General features: G+C 40.0%; 1 protein-coding gene across 7 annotated transcripts in view; it reads left to right on the top strand.

Moving 5' to 3' along the window:
• LOC135495987 (uncharacterized protein KIAA0513-like) overlaps window positions 1-19,735 on the top strand; it is a 29,700-nt gene that overhangs the window by 4,866 nt on the left and 5,099 nt on the right. For 4 of the 7 annotated variants that reach the window (XM_064785058.1, XM_064785057.1, XM_064785056.1 and 1 more), the window contains 6 exons: window positions 4,452-5,442; window positions 9,105-9,116; window positions 10,907-10,955; window positions 11,868-11,912; window positions 15,407-15,551; window positions 16,604-16,627. In XM_064785058.1, coding sequence (XP_064641128.1) covers window positions 4,511-5,442; window positions 9,105-9,116; window positions 10,907-10,955; window positions 11,868-11,912; window positions 15,407-15,551; window positions 16,604-16,627 — 1,207 coding nt within the window. In that variant the 5' untranslated portion in view covers window positions 4,452-4,510. The remainder of the gene's footprint in view (window positions 1-4,451; window positions 5,443-9,104; window positions 9,117-10,906; window positions 10,956-11,867; window positions 11,913-15,406; window positions 15,552-16,603; window positions 16,628-19,735) is intronic. The other 3 variants (XM_064785059.1, XM_064785060.1, XM_064785062.1) reach the window with 3 other exon arrangements.

The raw sequence follows: 19,735 nt of genomic DNA, 5'->3' as shown, positions 1-19,735 counted from the left end.
TTTGATATCAAAGATTTTTGTCAGAAATTAGGATTGGACTTTTGGGCCCTGGAGCTCTTCTGGATATACACCAGCTGGCTCTTCTCCAAACCACCTATCCACGACTTGTAAGGCAAGCTGTGCTGAACCACCATCTCACTTGGCTGCAGTTGGACATTACCGAATATTGATCTGCTAAATCTCCCATCGAGGAAACCAGGCAAGCAAAGACTGAGGGAATGTGCCAGCCTGATATTCTTGATGACGTGCGTATGCCAGGCTTTCTATAATTTATCAAAATGGAGATTGGAGTGCTACTCTATCATATCGTGCATGAAAGTAAATTGTGTCTCATTTAACCTGCATTGGTCGGTAGTTCTTTTACAGAGAACCAAATGCAACAGGCCAGGGCAACTGGAGTTTTGTCCTGGTGAGCAAGATACGAATGAAGGTGCCCTCTGGGGTAAGATATCTGGCACATGTCAGTTGGGTGCATTTGGGTTACAAACATGTTTAGGCAACTGATGACTGATGACTGATGATACTTCATCTAGACAACACAGCACCTGTTTATGACCTCTCTGATCTCAAGTGATCGTTTGATGTGACAATGGAGTCACTGCCACTACCTCAATTGCAGTTATCATCCCATGACAGCCTGGGGCTTTTGGAGAAAAAGAGTCTCTCTGGTTGTCTGTGAGGGTGGCTGGGTTGCTAATGGGTATCTGATAATAAACTGTGACCATCAGCCTACTGGTTTGATTCATTCTATCCGGGAGAGCAAAAAAGTGGGAAAAACGTGACTATGTGGTTATGTGGTGCTAATGAACTGTCTGGTAATAAGCCTGCTCCATTAGCATCAATGTCTATTTCTGTATCAGTGGCTGCCATCAGCATGAAAGTCTTGATATCACCGAATTAGGCAGCTGAGAGATGACACCATAGTATGCTCGTTGGAGTTGTGGACTGATTAGGGCTTGTGCTTTGGTCAACCATATATACTCTACCACAGGTTTCAGTAAGGATGGCAGAGAGTGCTTACAGAATATGAGGCCAGGTTTGTTCATTGAAATTTGGATTCGAGACATGTCATTTATTGAATATAGACTTCGACAAAGCAATTTTGATGAACACTTAGATATAAAACTACTCCATAGTTGTCAAATTGCCATTGGCTCCAAGCCAGATGATTGTTTTTCTAAAATGGCTTTGACGACCAAAAGTGGCAGTTGCAAAACTCTGCACTGTCTTGTATTTGTCTTGTAACTTTCTCTATTTTCAAGTTGGCTTTTTCATCGATTTCCATCATCTGATCGAGGGGCTTTGTTGCTGTCTGACGTATAGAATTGATCCAAATAGGATCATTTCTTGGCTGAGAAATGGTCTCCCATGGCTACAATCGAATCTCAATATCTTGTTATAGTTGGCTTTGTACTCTTAAAAGAGTGAATTTGTATCAGTCGGCTTTATTTTCACTGATGTGGCTCCAGATAGATATTGAGCTCGTACCCTGGTATTAGAAGGGGCTTTGTCATCATAAGAATCTTCTGGAAATTGTCCTCATCAGCCCCTACCGTCAGTAATTCCTGTGACTCCCCCTTTATTGTCAAAAACCTGCTTTGCCTGTTGCTATAACATATCCATATTCATAATTCAGACAGAATTTTATCAAAGTGATTGCGAGCCTTGCCAACATAGGCCAGGCTTAGCATTCATTATCGCTGAGGGAGATCCGCCGCAGACATAACTGCCAATAGTTTGATGGAGGAGATACCAAGCACGATCATGCAAATGATTCATGGCGCCGTGGCCACGAAAATATACAACTTGGCTTGCAATGGAATGTATGAATTCATGATTACCACAACCACAATGCATACTTGAGGACACGTTTTTATGGCTCGGGCCCCCCTCCTCTGAATTCTAGAGTTCCCCGTTAGCATAACCTCAGAAAGTGCAAGATGCTGACAATAGGTTCCACGTCTGCACTGTTGTACCTACAAAGCATCCATTGATAAGAAAGGGTTAATAATCAACCTAATGCCAATGGCGACCATTGCCTTCGTCATAGCAAAATGGTAGACATCACTACCGGTAATCAAACAATTAAGGCGATGATTTCAAATTTCCTTCATCTTCCTGTCGACACTTAGAATACCCGGCACATGAATACCCTAATCAGAAGCTGATGACACGTCCAGAGGGCCATATACATGTAGGTTTTACAGAATATACAATGATGCTTCGTCTTCTAGTGAGAAGTAAAAGCTAAATTCCACGCTCCTGATCGGGAGTGCATATGAATGGCACCTTCACCTTATCAGTTCGCTTCTATTTTCACATCGCTGGTTGCGTCATTTCAGCAGTCCCTTGGGCCTTCTTTGAATTCCTCTCAACCGATAATTAAAAGCAGAAGATCATTGAATCCACCTCATTCCTTTGGGAGCCTTGTTCCGCCTTATCAAATTCCTCTTCAGTCAGCGCCGTGTTCATTGTTTATTATATGGATCCTCCGATTAATCGTGATTTAAATTCATCCAATTCTTACATGTCTGCCCTGGATCTGTATATCATTGTCTTCTAAGATCCTCACCCGAGCCCAGCCCCAAAATCTCAAGATGAGAGTGCTTACCATGACTGCATTAGGGTATGTTTACGTATGTTGACAAAGCATGTCGTTTCCGCGATATATTAGAAATCAATCTATACATCACGATCGATGCCTAGTGAGTCACATAACCTCTCTGTTGCCATGCCAGCAAGCAATGGATTTTAGTGAGGAGAACTCAGGCAGAGGAATCGCGCTATTGGTAACGGGTGCTAGGATAGTGGATGTGGATCGAGAAAGAAAAGAACTATATCCAAACCATGCTTCATCCATTTTTTGGCGAACCATCGGAGGGCCAAGCAGTTATGTGTGAGGGTGGCAGAAAAATCTTGTTGTTGGTGATAGACGTTTGGCTGGGAGGATATGGGAATAAAGATGGTTATTGTTTAGTACAAATACTGTTCATTAGATGCTCAGATTGCCTGATGCTTGGCTGAGCAATGCACTCGCAGCTCAGAACAGCTCTTTTGTCATATAGGCTCCATTTGATGTAGTCTGGGGGGGGGGGGGGGGGGGTGATATTACTCTTTCATTGTTTACTCCCTATTTCCATTAGTAGCCAGGATGAGATGGAAGCCTGGCTAAGTAATGTACGTTCTCAACTCAAGCTTGGTAATCTGTGGGTGAAGGGCATTGCCATTATTGCTCGATCAACTTCATCTGGACGATTCTCTTGGAAGGCAATGTAAGTTTCTTCGAGTCCTCCGTGGCTCTGATGTCCTCCCACACAGTGTTGCTGAGATTATTATCTATTCAGTTAATAATGTTGTGAGTCAATACTCGGCCCTGATTACAATTAAACAAGGATTCTACGGTGCCTGCACAAAGCAGCTCATCCAAGGGTCTGGGAATTTATCCCAGTCATATGCTCACTCAATGTGGGCGATTCTCTCAGACAATGTAGCTCCTTATCCATGTATCTGATTTCCTCCCACAGTTTATTGACAATTTCCGAGAATTTTCTACATATTTGTTTATACTTGGATTTCAGTATGATACTTTGTAATTTGTTTTTATTACATTCAGGCAAAGAAGCACTTGGACCGTTATTTGTATGCACCCGAAGCCCTTGTCTCTAGCTTAAAATTGATCCCTTTCACGACGCATGTTTCATGTTGGTGTGACAGCCGTTTCTGGCTTATTAGTTTCAACATTACAAATTAACTTTCAGTAAATTTCAGTATTGTGGCAGATTTTTTAAAGAATTAAGGACTGAATCAGTGACAAGGTTAGGTTAACCTGGATTTCATACGGGGGCAATTTCTGTGTTTATTCATATCAATTCAGCACAACCATGCCTTATTCAGATGGCTGAGGCACGCCACAACAATCCATGACCGTTTAAAACTGCATTAAGATTTTCGATAAAATTAATGAAAGAAATTAGGAAGTCCAATAACCAAAGATGATGTATAGTATTGGCATATCTCGATCAATGGACCATTCCATGAATTGCTGGTATCAGTCACTGTTCACTGGAAAACAAAAATGGAACTTGTAAGATTAGAGGCAACACGTACACGCCCAATTGCCTGCTTTTCAAATCAGATTTCATCGACAAGAAATACATTTAAGGCATTATTTAAACGGCATGTCATTGAACATTGACTAACAAAACATTAGAAATACCCGCTGGTATGGCTTACAGATTTTTAGCCAATGACTGTGACGACCTGGGCATACAATAACATTTAAATAACACTGTTCATGGAGTATAAATAGCCAATTATAATACATGCAATATATGGCACCCCAAGAGGCCTCTTCAAAATGGCACCCGATACCGGTATTCACGAGGACGAACTGTATTTTTCTTGCATGATCCGAATTTTCACAGCAAGCTTTCTATCTGTTTTTTTTGCAGATGACCAGTCCACGGGAATGATTTGACCCACATCCACAGCCACCTTGAGCAAAACCAAAATGGATTTCACAGGGAAATTTTTTCGACGCAAGTCTCAAGATGAAGAGGCTATAAAAGAGGTGGAGTCGGTCGAGAGCAAGCGATCTTTGCGCTCCAGCATTTCAGAGGGAACCTCGAGTTTTTTCGGTACTGTGCTTGCAAAGAAAAATGGCCTTATGAGTGATATCAGTTCCAAGTTTGAAACTTTGGGTAGAAGTGAGGATATGAATATGAGTCAGTCACGTGCACAGGAAAAACGGGAAAAATTACGCGATTCACATCCGAAAAATATGAACAGTTTTCCAGCTAACCATGTGAATGGTGGGAATACCATGCAAGATGGGGAAGTGAAGGTACATAATGCAAATATGAGTTTTGATGAGCCATTGTACCAGCGGCGTGGCTCTAAGGAAAGTATTGCAGAGAAAAAAGACTCTATGGAGAAAACGGAGCGTTACGAGGCTCAGCGAGCTGGGTCAGACAGTGGTGCATCTTCTATGACGGAGGAGCGTGCACCGGGTGATCCACCATTTCGGATACGGCGCCATTCCATAGTCGAAGATATCGAAACAGAACCACCATATCGTAGAGATTCCATAATTGACGACTTCGGCTTCAGCACGGAGGAAGAAAACGACAAAGTACCTGACCTTCCGACCGCTGAAGAAATCCAGCCGAAACCGGAAACTTCAAAAACCGGGGAAAGATCAGAAGTGAGGAGAATTATTCATGCAATGGGAGATTTAATAAGTTTTGATGATGACGCTTTTGAGCGGGGCAGTGTTAGCTCGCAGTCGGACTACGGTGCAAACCCGGTGTATGATCAGTCGCCGTCAGAATGTTCTGAAAAATCTTGGAATTCTGCTTATAGCTCTGAATCTTTACTTGACGAATTCTCCGCTGAATGTAAGGAATTCATGGCACGATTCGTCGATGGAATATTTAATCCTCGGTAAGTGTAGATAATAACGGTATGTTATTTGTTTTTCAGAATAGACAGAATGAGCAGAGCCTGGTTGTTTAAACCAAGTTAAGTTACTAACTTGGCGTTATCTCTTTCAGTTAAAAGGAGATTAGGCTTAACGCCCAGTTGAAGTTATTGAGTTATTGCCAAGTTAGTGACTAACTTATTTTGAACAATCTTGCCCTATGTATACCATACTTCGGCGAATGGTCTATTCCCCCCTAGGTGTCATCCACTGGCATCACAGCCTCAGCAGTTTGTGACACCCCGAATAAATTTGTCATCACCTCATTTACAACTAATCAAAACGGGATAAGTGACCGAACTCTTTAACAAATTTCTGAAAGTATACATGAATGTATACGCTACCAGTCATGAACTAGTCATGTATCATGCACATCAATCATCGCCACCTACCAATACCGTTAATGCTGTATAGTTATCCTCAATTGATGTAGTCTCACGGATCAGAAAAGTTGCCTCAAGCCACTTATAATAGAATCTGACGTTCTTTTTGTTAACCTAGACTAGAGCACTTTGATGTAGGTTTCACCTCGGCAGTATTGATGCTGAGAGTATGACATCATCAGTTGGAGGATTTAAAAGGCAATCCTCTCATGGAAGCATAGATAATGCAATCAGTGAAGTTACTTGGGTGAACCGGTAATTATCTCATCTGACTTCAACTGACGTCATATCACTCACATTCTGTGCTGAGTACTATCTCGAAAATTCCATCTTTGCTCATCAAATCTTCTAACACTAAGCTACTTAAAATCTTTGTCTTTACTTAGTAAAAGGAAAATTTATAAATTCCCTATTTTAATGCCATGTGGGCTTATGAAGCTGGGCTTGCAATATATCTTTCTGAAGGTATAGATGATTTATCTGCAAATGATATTTTATGGTTGAATAAGGGGAGCTTTCAGAAAACTCGGTTATGGTTCCTTCACCATGATTGCTGCCTAATAGTAACTAATAGCTCCAGTTCGGTATCAGTTCCCTCAGCCTGTAATCAACAAATCATTCATCAGTGTGTTTGATTAATTCACTGTGATATAAATAAGAATCACTTGTTCATCACTTAATATCAAGTTTGAAATTATACAGGTCGTCCTCGTGAATACCGGTATCGGGTGCCGTTTTGAAGAGGCCTCTTGGGGTGCCATATATTGCATGTACTATAATTGGCTATTTATACTCCATGAACAGTGTTATTTAAATGTTATTGTATGCACAGGTCGTCACAGTTATCGGCTGAAGATCTGCAAGCCACACCAGCGGGTATTTCTAATGTTTTGTTAGTCAATGGGTGACATGAATAAAGACTAGCGAATGCTTTTACTTCAGTTTTGTACAGAAAGGCCTGGTGTAAATGTACGCGGAGTTTTAGAAAAAAGCATTTTCTAGTCTTTATTCATATCACCCAATGTTCCAGGGCGGTATGGGAAGCGGCGCTTTGCAGATTGTGCATGACAAGTCACAATGGAGGCGGGACCAGGGCCTACTTAGTCCTACTGGTACCCTTTTGTGGACCTCCGAAATGTATGGTCCTAATTTTATATTACAGAAAGGATAGGCTACCGGTATTCACGAGGACATCCCGTATTTTCTGCATGGCCAACTTAGAAAATGAGTGTTTTCATGATGGTCATTGATAATCGCTTTGGGGGGGGGGGGGCCGGGGGGGAGAGATGTAGCCAGCATTGAGGGAGAATAGTGCTTCCACTTGTGGCAGTTATTTTGTGCAGCCAGATTTTGACGTTTGGAAATTGATTCAGAAATATGCCCAAAGAACATCACAAACCAATATTAAAATAGCACGCATCCTGTGTACAGTGGCTGTCTGCTTTATTGATCACTCGATGTTGCTCTAATGAAAGGAAGAGATTTTGAAAAGGTCAGAGAGTAGTAAAATAGTAATAAATGAACTGAACATGCTGAATAAAATTGCCTCTCAATAGCAATTACAGCCGAACGTGTTCTTGTCGAAAGAATTCAAGCCATCAAAATGTTGCTCATGCTTTTTGAGTGGGAGTTATGGTTGTAATAGCAACATGAGCCTTGCGGTTCAATTAGAGTGGTTTCTTGTGACGTCATCGCCTGCCAGACAGACAAAAGAGACACACAAAAGAGAAATGAGCAAAACAGCACTTGAGTCAGGCATGACGAATCATTGTTCTGCCCTCCGACTTGGCTGACAATGGAAACACTATTACGCATGCCACAATATAAAAACCTGTAGCAAACGATCGGCAGGATGCTCACCATGAGGTGAAAGCATTGTTCGAACCTGTATAACTTTACATTTATATAATGCATACCTTGCTGTGCGGCTCATAGGCATGACTGTGCTCTTCGGGTGTAATTTTATGACCCACTGCATGCTGTGTGAGTCACTGGCACTGAAGGGGTTAAGCTCCCAACACTTGCGATGACTCAGGAAACAAATCTAAAGTATACTGTATTCTCAACTGCCGTGCATGTCTCTTCATGTTCAAAGAAGCAGCCACAAAGAGACAAACTCAATAGATGGGCCACCTTCGACATTTACCAGAATGGTTGGCCGTCTAAGAGGTACATCTGGGAATGACAAAGATAGATTGGCACGCTTGATATGTCACCTTGTTTCGTCTCTACATTTTCTCGACGGTGAAGTTGGGTTTTGGATAAAACTGGGGCTGGTGGCCAATCTGATTTGCCAGAGTGATTGGGATGAGAAGTTTTGGTCCCAGAATAAGTGTTATAGTGACAAGATGACACTGTCTGTCTTGCCGTCTTCTTCAATGCAACCCTAGCAAACTTAGCACTATCAATTCCCTACCAGTGTTCCTGCGAGAGAGTGATAATTAGCTTAAATGGATTAGGGATGAACTGACTACTTGAATACCAAGTAGAGAGTCGCCCATTAGAGCATCTTATATAGAGCTGTAAGTCTGATTTATTTCCTTCGCCGAGGGAAGGAAAGAATTTCAAAACTGGTCGAGGTCTTCTGCGCTTTGACTGCGTATTGTCCAGTTCACTAATCTGCTCATTTCCATGTGTAATGAGCATATACGAAAAGTGTGAATCTTCAAGATGGTAAGCTGCTGCCTGCCATATACACCAGTCCAGAGTAATGCAAAGTAGGACAGGTGTGCAAGGGATAGTAGTCCTAGGGCTGATAGTCCGTGTAACAATAGCCCGCATTGCTAAATGTTTTGGTTAGGGTTAGCGGTACAATAGATCATGCTGCTTAATTGGTCAAATACAATCCTACCGGACTATGACTCCAGGGGGACTATATCCGCTGTCACACCGGTTTATTTCATTTGCCATTCAAGGAAGCAAAAAAGCACCACACATAGCAGCGATTAAGTCGCCTAGACCTGCTATTATAGATGATGCTATGTGTGACAAAACTATTTTTCGACTGCGGGTAGAACCAGTAATTGCTGAGTTCGATGTTGATCACATGTCCCCCAGGGCTTTGTATTGTCTGTATTCGCACAAAACGTACCATGCGTGGATCCTAATAAGAGGAATGCACCCAATATGTGCCCCCTGAATGCCTGAATTACTGCAATTGACGACAGACTGTTGACTGAAACTGAGGAGATATAATGTTAAAGTTCATAATTCTCATGTCGCTTTCTTTTTATCCACGCCAGTGGCAAGGATGGGTATGTGTACTTTCTCTTGACATCAATTCAATTAGTTTTTCTCTTTGATGTTCTACTTAGGTTGAATTAGAATCTGTTGAATTAGGTTTCTTCATTCTTGATTGTTGCATCAAATGGTGTTAATTTTTCTTTTCGGTCACATTTTGATGAGTTGCTTTGCTGATCTTTTACAGACACTTTTAAATGTTTTTTTATAGGATTCTTTTATCATTATGTCTGTCATGCACATATCTATCTATGCATTTTCAGGTTTTATGATGTTTTTATGTCTTAGGTTGATATATGAGACATGATATACGTGGAATAAATACTTTAATTTTAACGGTTATTCAAAAACGCATTCTTCAAAGGTTAACTTCGCAAACTGATCTGCTTAAAAAGCACATCAGAATTGTGTGAATTTTAACCCTTGAAGCCTCAAGATGGTTTTAGGTGTTCTAGAATAATCTTATATTGTTTTCTCAATTACGCGATGTCCTCGTGAATGCCGGTAGCCTATCCTTTCTGTACTATAAAAGTAGGACCGTACATTACGGAGGTCCACAAAATTGTACCAGTAGGACTACGTTGGCCCTGGTCCGGCCTTTACTGTGACGTGTCATGCACAATCTGCAAAGCGCCCGCTGATGTGGCTTACAGATCTTTAGCCAATGACTGTGACGACCTGTGCATACAATAACATTTAAATAACACTGTTCATGAAGTATGAATATAGCCAATTATAATGCATGCAATATATGGCACCCCAAGAGGCCTCTTCAAATTGGCACCCGATATCGGTATTCACGAGGACGACCTGTATGATCATTTTTTTTCATTCTCAGCATTATTATTTTCAAAGAATAATGTTTTACCGAAAATTGTTCGTTTCAGATTAAGATCTTTGTGAACCTAAAAAATATCTTTGTTTTCAAACTTCTTCTAAATTCTTGATGCACTTGCCAAGGTTTTTCTATTGTTTATAAAAAATATTATTTTCTATATTGCTTGTTAGAAGAGTGTTATCGATGTAAGCTAGGACATGGGGTGTGGATGTTACTGTAGACCGTGACTGCACATTTGCACAGTAGTGGTCAAAAGTAATGAGTCAGGTCTTCCAAAGGTCAAATCTGTGTAATGCTGGTCAGAGGTAGAGAAGTCTCCTGTGGACCTGAGATTTAACTCTTTTTTAGGACAGCTCAACCTTAGTGGCACTTAGGCAATGCTTGTTTCTGTTACCTGAGCCACAGGAAAATGCAATCAACATAAATGGATTAGACCGTTAAAGTTCCTGTAGTCTGGAAGTCAAATTGCAAATACCGATGTTTTCGATGGAGAGGCCATTTCGATTTTTATCTTGATAACATAATTGAAATGAAACTGTGTCTCAATGAATCATTGTTTGTGCTAATTATTACTACATATACTGGTTTCCATAGCAACAAATGATAATGATTTTGATGGATATTTGTATAGTTACCGAATGCTTCCTGTGGTAACGTCAATTCAGACAATTATAGGTTGGATGACTTTCAACCTTCGGCTAAATGATGATGACTTTTAAAATGGTTTTGGAATGAGATAATTACCTGAAAAATGGCAGGAAGTGAAGTGGGACTGGGTGTATCATCTTGTGGTTAAAGGGGGTGTAAGAAAATTAAAAAAATCATCAAATAGGAAATTATCATCTCTATATCCGTATTTGGCAATATCTGCTTTCATTCCAAAATGCACCCCCAAATTTTTTTCAGAGAAGTAAAAACCCCTCAATGTTTTTAAGTTTGTGAAAACCCTTTCTATTTTAATTGCAGGTTAACAATATCGCAACAAGAGAAAGCAAAGTTTGGGGAATATACACAGGTAAGCAAAGCGGGAACAAAACCGGCCATGGTTCCCATTCGAACCTAAACCACCGTTTTAACAAACCATGATCGGTGCAAATTATCCAACGCAAAATCTGAGTGTATCTTGCTGGAAGCTGAGCATCAAGCCATTTTATCATCAGACTGTTCTATTGACGCTGTGACAGTGTCGCTGGATCACAGATAAATTACCTCGGCAGAATCAATACCAATATCACTAAACCATCTCACTGGAGAAGTGATGCATTGAGAATATTTCTATGCAGCGGTGTCTTATTTTGTGTGAAAAGGCACCTCGTGGGAGTAACACGGATGAAACAAACGATTAGCACTACACAGACAAGTCTTGTATCGCAGAGACACTGCTTGCATTGCATTGCACATCATATATCCATATATGTAAAAGCCTTAAATGAATTTTTTGTATTGAATGTTAACATGTCATGGTAAAATACAGGTCGTCCTCGTGAATACCGGTATCGGGTGCCATTTTGAAGAGGCTTGGGGTGCCATATATTGCATGTATCTTAATTGGCTATTTATACTCTATGAACAGTATTATTTAAATGTTATTGTATGCACAGGGTGTCACAGTCATTGGCTAAAGATATGTAAGCCACAGTACACCAGCGGGTATTTCTGATGTTTTGTTAGTCAATGTTCCAGGGCGGTATGGGAAGCGGCGCTTTGCAGATTGTGCATGACAAGCCACAATAAAGGCGGGCCCTACTTTTATAGTACAGAAAGGATAGACTACTGGTATTCACGAGGACATCCCGTATTGAAAACAGAAAAATGTCACAAAAAACTTTATCAACTTTGATCAATTTTCATACTCATTCTCAGTACATTTTTTTAGGTTCATTTTGCCGAGAACTATAATTAACTGTAAATATTTTTTTATTTATAGCATGGACCTGGGAGATTATGGTTTGCCCGGATAGTCAACTCACAGGTAGGTTCTTTTTCTTCTACTTGATTCACACTAAAAAAACGCAAAAAGTATTTAAACACGCAAAAAGTATTTAAATCGCTGTGACCTGTATACTTGTAGTAGTCAGTTTTCATATTTGCCCGACCCGTATCATACAGTCGTCAGATTCCAATGTAGCCTTAACTGTTCTGGCAGTCAAAGAATCCATGCTGTACTATTGATGGCTTTGCATTAGAACTCATTGTTGAAAAAAGAAGTCACCAAAGCTCATACTTTAAATTCTTTGGAGAACACTGATTTCTCAAGACAAGGCATGTAAAAAATGGTGAGCCAAATCTATCAAGCCTGAGGCGAAATACGCAAAACATGCAGCGAGAATCTTCTAAAAGGTCAAGGGTTCGCAAAAAGGATCTGAGGCTATTGTTGACATGCGTAACCATGACGATGACTTTCTGTTGTCTTGCTGACAAGTGCCAAGTGCACAATCTGTGAATCTTATCAGGGTGTTCTTTATCATAAGCATAGTAAAAGAAGGTAGTATCTCTCAGAGTTGTCACTTCAGTATACTGTTCCCAGCATTTTTATTCATATATCACCAATAATTCCAATAATCAAAACGAGGATATGCATAATTCGTTATAAAGATGAATCATTTAACCAAGGTATTTTGGAATAACGAATTAAGATGAACAATGCCAAATTATGCTTGTATGGCTTGATGTGATTGATTAACAAAACGTGTGGGGTAGGATAATTGTATAATCAATGAGGGTGAGGTAAATTTTATGGCTTCATGGTTGTTGATATTGTTAGGTCTGTCCAGGCAAAGTACTTCAGCAGGGTTCAGCTTCGACCAGGGAATAAATGAAAAGTACTTTGTGAATGTTGTACATTATAAAGCGCTAAATTTGACCTGCATATCATGCTTACTTAGATATATCAAAACACTACGTAGCTAAGTAGTGCTGCGAGATTGATTCCAGTTGCTTATGGTTTATGAATTTTCATCACACGGCAGGGAGATAAGGTTGGAAGTGGTTAAGTAATGTGGACATAATTCTTCCCCAGTCGGACATCAGATAATCTCGGGTCTGGTCGATAGCGAGCTAGCGTGGAAATGCTTGTCGATATATCGATCATGGTTGGTTGTATGGCATGATGTTGGCAGGTTATCAGTACAAGTTGTCCACGATTGGATATGTTGGAAAATAACTGCGTTGCGAGTTTGTTTGAAATCAGAGACTGCTGGGTTGGTGCGACATCTGAGACTGTCGTTGGTTTGGTCAATCGCGGATCTCAAGTTCTAAGCTTGGCAAATTAATCCGCCTAATGAGAAGTGCAATGCTGGATTAACAATCTCCAAGAGCCATTCAAAGACCGGACCAAGAGGGGTATAGTTTGCTTCTTCATATCAATTGGCAGATCCAGAAATCTATGCTCAATTAGTAAAAGTTAATTTCACCTGAGAAGTGCAAGGCCCCTCCACTTGATGATCATATAGCTGCAGTGGCAGGCCATTTTGAAAATATGCTACAGGTAAAAATTGTTGGTCGCCATGAGCAGAGAGGGGTCTGGACCTCGAAGCAACCACCAGAATATACACTGCTTTTTTCGACCATAATTGGTGCCAACTGTAATTGACATGGATACACACACCATCACCTATGTAAGCGCCAGAATAAAGAATACAAATATTGATCCAAAAACTACTGGAGCAGCTCTAATCAATACATGTGAAATCGGCACTCCCCGGAGAGCTGTTCTTCATCTTAGAACCGACGTCTCACTCTAACACGTCAGTTGGTATCACGGATGACTGGATCATCAAATTCACCATGTCTGATCGATTCCGCCAAGGTGAAAAACACCGAGACGAAGTTTGGTTTGGTATTGGACAAGACGTACTGACGTTGTGTACACAGGCAAGACTTCGTTGAAAATCTATATAGAAATCCTTTCCAAAATCTATGTAAAAATGGTAAACTCAAAATCGTTATAGAAATTTCAATATAGAATTTTTATAGACAACTCAGAGGCAGATCCAGTAGCTGGAAAAAGAGGGGCTGCATATCTCATAACAATTCCTGGTGGGTTCAACTCAAAATTTCATGGTCAATTTCAAAGATTTTTTACGAAGTACAATGTACAATGTATGGGGGCGTCCGTCTGGTGCACCCCCCTTTGGATCCGCGCCTGCTACTTTTGGAAATAGCAGTACCATTAATAATGACCAAAATATTCTCAGCAAGTTAATTATCTGCCTGCAACGATCTCAATAATTAAATCACAACCGAGGAGAACCTAATGACAAAATTCATAATTTACTAGGTGAACCAGTGTGGGAGATAGTCAGCGTAATTTCATTAGTGTTGAGAAATTTGAAGTAGCAGGCTGAGGACGTTGCCTTGGGGTTTGGGGGAATTAACAGAATTAGTGGAGCAGCGAACGGATGCTGCAATGCAATGATGGATTGCTAGCATTCCCGAGTTCAACTAAGTAACTTTGGCCAGAACAATATGAAAAACACTCTTAACAACCGACACAGAATACAAAATGAATATTGGAATAATCAGGGGTATTCCAGTCTCCTTGTTCTCATTAGGATGGCTGTGGATTCAACGCCAGGGGAAATTAGATCAGCTGCCCAAGATGAGGTGCGACTCCTGACCTTTCATGCAGGTGGCTATCAGCTCTTGTGGAGACATAACCACATTCAACATACGATATCAAAACAGTTCTTTCCGGGCCACCGGCAGGTGTCTTCGACAAGACAAAGTCAGCAATGTAACTTGCCATAAATATCTTCAACTGGACCTCTCAAAAAGTCTAAGTCTGACAGATTTTCACCCTGACAAACCTCTGCCCCCAGAAAGCCCATGAAAATCAATAATATCGCAGATTGCTTTGAAGCGCTTTTACCTGCAGACAAGCAGTCTTTTTATTGATCATTGTTGAGACAATTATCATAATATCTCCCAGAAATGTTTCCTTGTTTGGTCGATGCAGATGTTTCTCACACATTAATCCAATGAATTTTTACCTTTCCCGCCAGGCCAACTTGTCGTCAAGATTATTTCTCTGTTCAGAAAAGTAGCCTGTTCAAAACCATTTGCGCGTCTGGCATTTCACTTCTAGTTCAGGGACTTGTAATTCTTTTAAACCTTCAGTTTGAGGTACTTTGTTCACTTAATAATGGTCATAGGTAAATTATTTCTTAGTGTCAGCTAGTCGGTGGACACCTTTCTGAAATCCATCAAATCTACGAAGTGAATTGTTTTCAATGCACTCCGTTACTAGTGCCAGATTCTGACTGTAATGTTGAAAATCAGCTGATCACCAGGATGATATCTTTTCAGAGGGTGATCAACCATAATGTTGAGATGGTGATCTTCTACCAACTTATATAATACTTTCCCGTTGTATTATTTGAATGTCTCAAAGCCGAGGATATTCTACATGCCAGATAATGGCTGTGGTATCCATATCCATTCACGTGTCATATTATGTCTTTTCAGAGAGTGAATAACAAAAAGGTTGATGAAGAGATCTTCTACCAACTCGTACAATACTTTGCCGTGGTTTTATTTGAATGTCACGAAGCCGAGGATTTCTCGCCGGCCAAGACGCTGATGAACATGTGTTTCACTTTCTTCTATGAAGGTAAGTCATTGTCTTGTCTTTTATTTGCAGTGTACTGTTCTGTCAATAAGGATCCTAACTGACAAAGCGTAACCGGCTAGCATAGTCAGAGTTCTTTCCGAAACACAAGTCTTACATGCGATTTGCTCAAGCGAGGTCTATGTCTCAATTACTTATATCAAAAACACTCAATAGAATGTATTGCGCATGCAGCGAGCAAGATTTTAAGGACAGAACTGTGCACTTGTAAAATACTATGTTGACGCTATTTGGCAGTGTGTGGTTAATGCATGACTGTATATTCAAAAAAATTACTAATTTTGTGTAATCAGTAGGCTTTTTTGCAAATTTTTGATTTTCTATTAAAAAAACAGTGACATTTTTGTGAGCAGTTTTTGCAAATACACAATCTAACACATTCTCAAAAAAGTTTCAACTGACCTACTCTTCAAGGTCACAGATCGAGGTCACCCCCTCATCCCACCGATAGTGGCACCTTTTGTCATTATTTGTCCAAAGAATCTTATCAGAGATCACTAAATTGAACAAGTTTAGCACTCTGTTAGAAAGATTTTGACATTTACCGACTCTTTATGACCAGACAGATAAGAATCGAAAGCTTTATAAGGCTCGTGTGATCTGCTTTTTAGGGGTGAGCACATAGCTACTGGCTATTTCATTTACTAACAAATCTTGGTACTGCTCACTCTGCCGCAATGTGGCTATAAACATCCAGACATCAAAGATGGCACTATGAACCACCAACAAAGAAGTATCGATAAAGCTGTCGTGAAAAAAAGTCGCATATTGGGTGAAACTTAGTGTGTTTTGCTCTGATGTCATGGCAGGAAGATCATCATGATGGCTGAAAAACTTGTGGGACTATCCAACCAAGAGTAATATTTGCTTGCAGTTTAATTTCTGTTTGACTCTTCACTCAGATACATCATGTTTCATGAGCAAGTTTCCAGCAAGTTTCCAGCTTTTGTTCCAGTTAGGGATATGCATGAATATGCCTTGGTTAGAAACAAATTGATTCAATGTCCTTATAGATGACATCCTTTTTACTGTAGATGTCAGTTTCCGTGTTTTCAACGGTAGGTTGTCATTTTAAATAAATGTGCAAAAATGTGCGTGGTGACAAAGGTGCTGTCGGTAATGGTTATGCATTGTGATGAAAGTTAAGATTATAATGGTGGTGGTGTGATGGTAACTTGGTTCTTGTATAATTCCCATTTTCTGTGCCAGTTCCAAGTTCTGTCTTCTGATTGGTATGTTCATCCTTTACTGTTTTGTCAAAAGAATCCAAAGTTTTGGTATATGTTTACTTGTGCATAAGTCAACAATATCGTATAGTTACATTGCATGTGGTAGGTGCATACAAATATGCACTGAAAACATTATGTTGCATGCAGTGAGGGATGTTACTTTTGAATATACTGTAAATTGTCTCTGTATCTTTATGTGTGCTTGGTCTGTCATGCTAAACAGTGAGTCCACTCCTACATACGGAAATAGTTAATGCCCCCAGACAGAATCTCGATCCTTACTTATGTTGACGGCCAGGATTGAGCAATCATAAATATTCATACAAATGGATCTATCTTCCACCAGTAACACAAAAATATCGCCTCTAAATATTCTCTGGCGGTACTTTTAAAAAGCTGGTCTTATCTGGTGGCCAAGTTAGGTTGATATGGCAGAAAATCGTTAAAGCCGGTGGCCAGTAATCCAGTTTTCTGCCACTGCTTCAGGTGGTTACTAATTTCGGATAGATTATTGATGCCCACTTCCACCAAGAGAGTCACCTCAAAGAAATAATCGTAGCACTTTCGGTGGTTTTAGTAATACTCTGATGTTTTGTCATTTTTAGTCGACGTTTCTCTTTCGTTTTGCTTCTGTGTTTCTTGTTTTGCAATCTGATTTATCTTTGACCTTTTGGTGATGGTGCCCAAAGCAAGGACTGGAGTCGCGAATGCTGACACAAAGCTCAGCGGATTTTCATCCCTTATGGCAAAAAAACAGTTCTTCCCTGTATTTCCCTGTATTGCCCCTTGTAAGAGGATGGAGTCCATGGCGACTAGATGCCGATAAACAGAGCATTGGATTTCAGCTGTGAGGTTGGAGTCGTTGGCTGTGTTCAAAATGTGTGCATTATTGTTAAACTCAAACCACATGTACACTAAATGCACATGTACTGATGACAGCTTATGTAACTATGGGATGTCCTCGTGAATACCGGTAGCCTATCCTTTGTGTACTACTATAAAAGTAGGATCATACATTTCGGAGGTCCACAAGAGGGTACCAGTAGGACCAAGTAGGCCCTGCTCCCGCCTTTATTGTGGCTTGTCATGCATAATCTGCAGAGCGCCACTTCTCATACCGCCCTGGAACATTGACAAACAAAATATTAGAAATACCTGCTGTTGTGGCTTAAGCCAATGACTGTGACGACCTGTGCAAACAATAACATTTAAATAACACTGTTCATGGAGTATAAATAGCCAATTATAATGCATGCAATATATGGCACCCCAAGAGGCCTCTTCAAAATTGCACCCGATACCGATATTCACGAGGACGACCTGTATATCTAAGTGACTGTGTTTTGCAATGTGGAATTACCTGCTGGATAAACATTTCAGTGATTTTTTGCATCAGGACTGGTTCCAGCTATGGTATTTTAGTAGACACATCATCTTGGAAATCAGAACGAACAAAAAACACATTTAAAAATCTTATTTTAAGTAGCAAAAATACATCATTTTGGTTATAAAAAATTAAGTTTCTTTTTCACACTTTTACTTTTTAGTAATAAGACTATAGTATTTGTGATTTTTAGTAATGTGATGTTAAACTGTAGTATTTGTGATTTGTTTGTTTAATAGTTAGTAGTGTTTACTTTCAGCATTGCAGCCTGATTGTGATGGCCTTAACCTTGCTGTCACAGATAAAGGTATCCCAGATTCATGCATGCACGTTCACCTTTCCTAAACATTTCTTCTAGATATAATCTTAGAATCATGAAGTGTTACTTTTCTTTTATTCATTGCACTTTTTTGGCTTTCGCTTCAAACATAACCTTTGATCCTAACTATAGTCGTGAAAGCCTTTCTTAAGAGCAGATTTTCAGATATCCTGCTGCAATATTTACTTGCCCTTGCCAGTTTAGGCCACCGAACCCCCGTTAAAACTGTTTCGTGGGGGTCGGTGTTATAGATATTTGCCCTGATGACCATTTGATAAGATGTAGAACAAGGGAATTTAGGCCTAGGTGCGAGCTGGCTTTGTTTCTAGACAATAGGCCGTGTATTAGATTTTTACCGGAAATCTTTTAACTGCAAGGTAAGGGGCAAAATAACGTTATGACTGGAGTAACACCATTGACTGTGCCACGAAGAAGTGGTCAGAGCCATTGAGCATGTCTCCATGTTTTAATACAGAAACAAAATTGTTGCCATAAGGTGAAAAATAGAACTCATATGACGTCCAAGATGAATCAATGGTTGATCAGTTTCGATCAGTGGTGATAAATGGGATATATAATATATAGATCTGGGCTTATTGATTAATAATTTGTAATGATACGTATAAGAACTAATCAATAAAATTAGATTGTGTTGGTGTCATGTGTGATCAAAAGTAATTTTCCAAACTCAATTTATTTCTTTTCATTCATAAATTTTCCTTTTTTATTTTCTGTATTTCAATCTATTTTTTTTCTTCTTCTAAAAATGTTAAGCCAACAGATTTGATATACTTTTTGCTTTCTGTTCTTCTGCATTAGATGTTTTGAGAGTCATTTAAGCCGGTGCTGCTGGACACCAATTGGTTGTGTAGGCCTCGTACCCAATCGAATGAATGTACCATGGGCCACGATAGACAAAATTTTGAGAGATGTGATGCACTTCACCAGTGACAAAGGATTGAGCTGGCCTGTCGTTACTCGAAATATCTTCCCCACTCTTGGTCACCCTGAATCGGGAATCTTTCTCGGAAGACCAGTGTGGACTAAAAACTGCCAGTGTTTTAGGGATTGGCACCCATATCGAGTAGGAATTCGGAAAATTCAGGAGAAGTAAAAAATAGTATTGGTATTTGCCGAAATGGCCTGTCGGGATTTGGGACTAGGCCTTTTCTATAACGTCCTTCCCCCTTTGAGTATGGTTCCTTCACACGCAATGAACAATATCAAAATTATA

The sequence above is a fragment of the Lineus longissimus genome, chromosome 11 (assembly GCF_910592395.1).
Source record: "Lineus longissimus chromosome 11, tnLinLong1.2, whole genome shotgun sequence".
Lineage (NCBI taxonomy): Eukaryota > Metazoa > Nemertea > Pilidiophora > Heteronemertea > Lineidae > Lineus > Lineus longissimus.
Note: the sequence above shows the minus strand (reverse complement) of the source record. Positions and strands in the feature narration are given on the sequence as shown.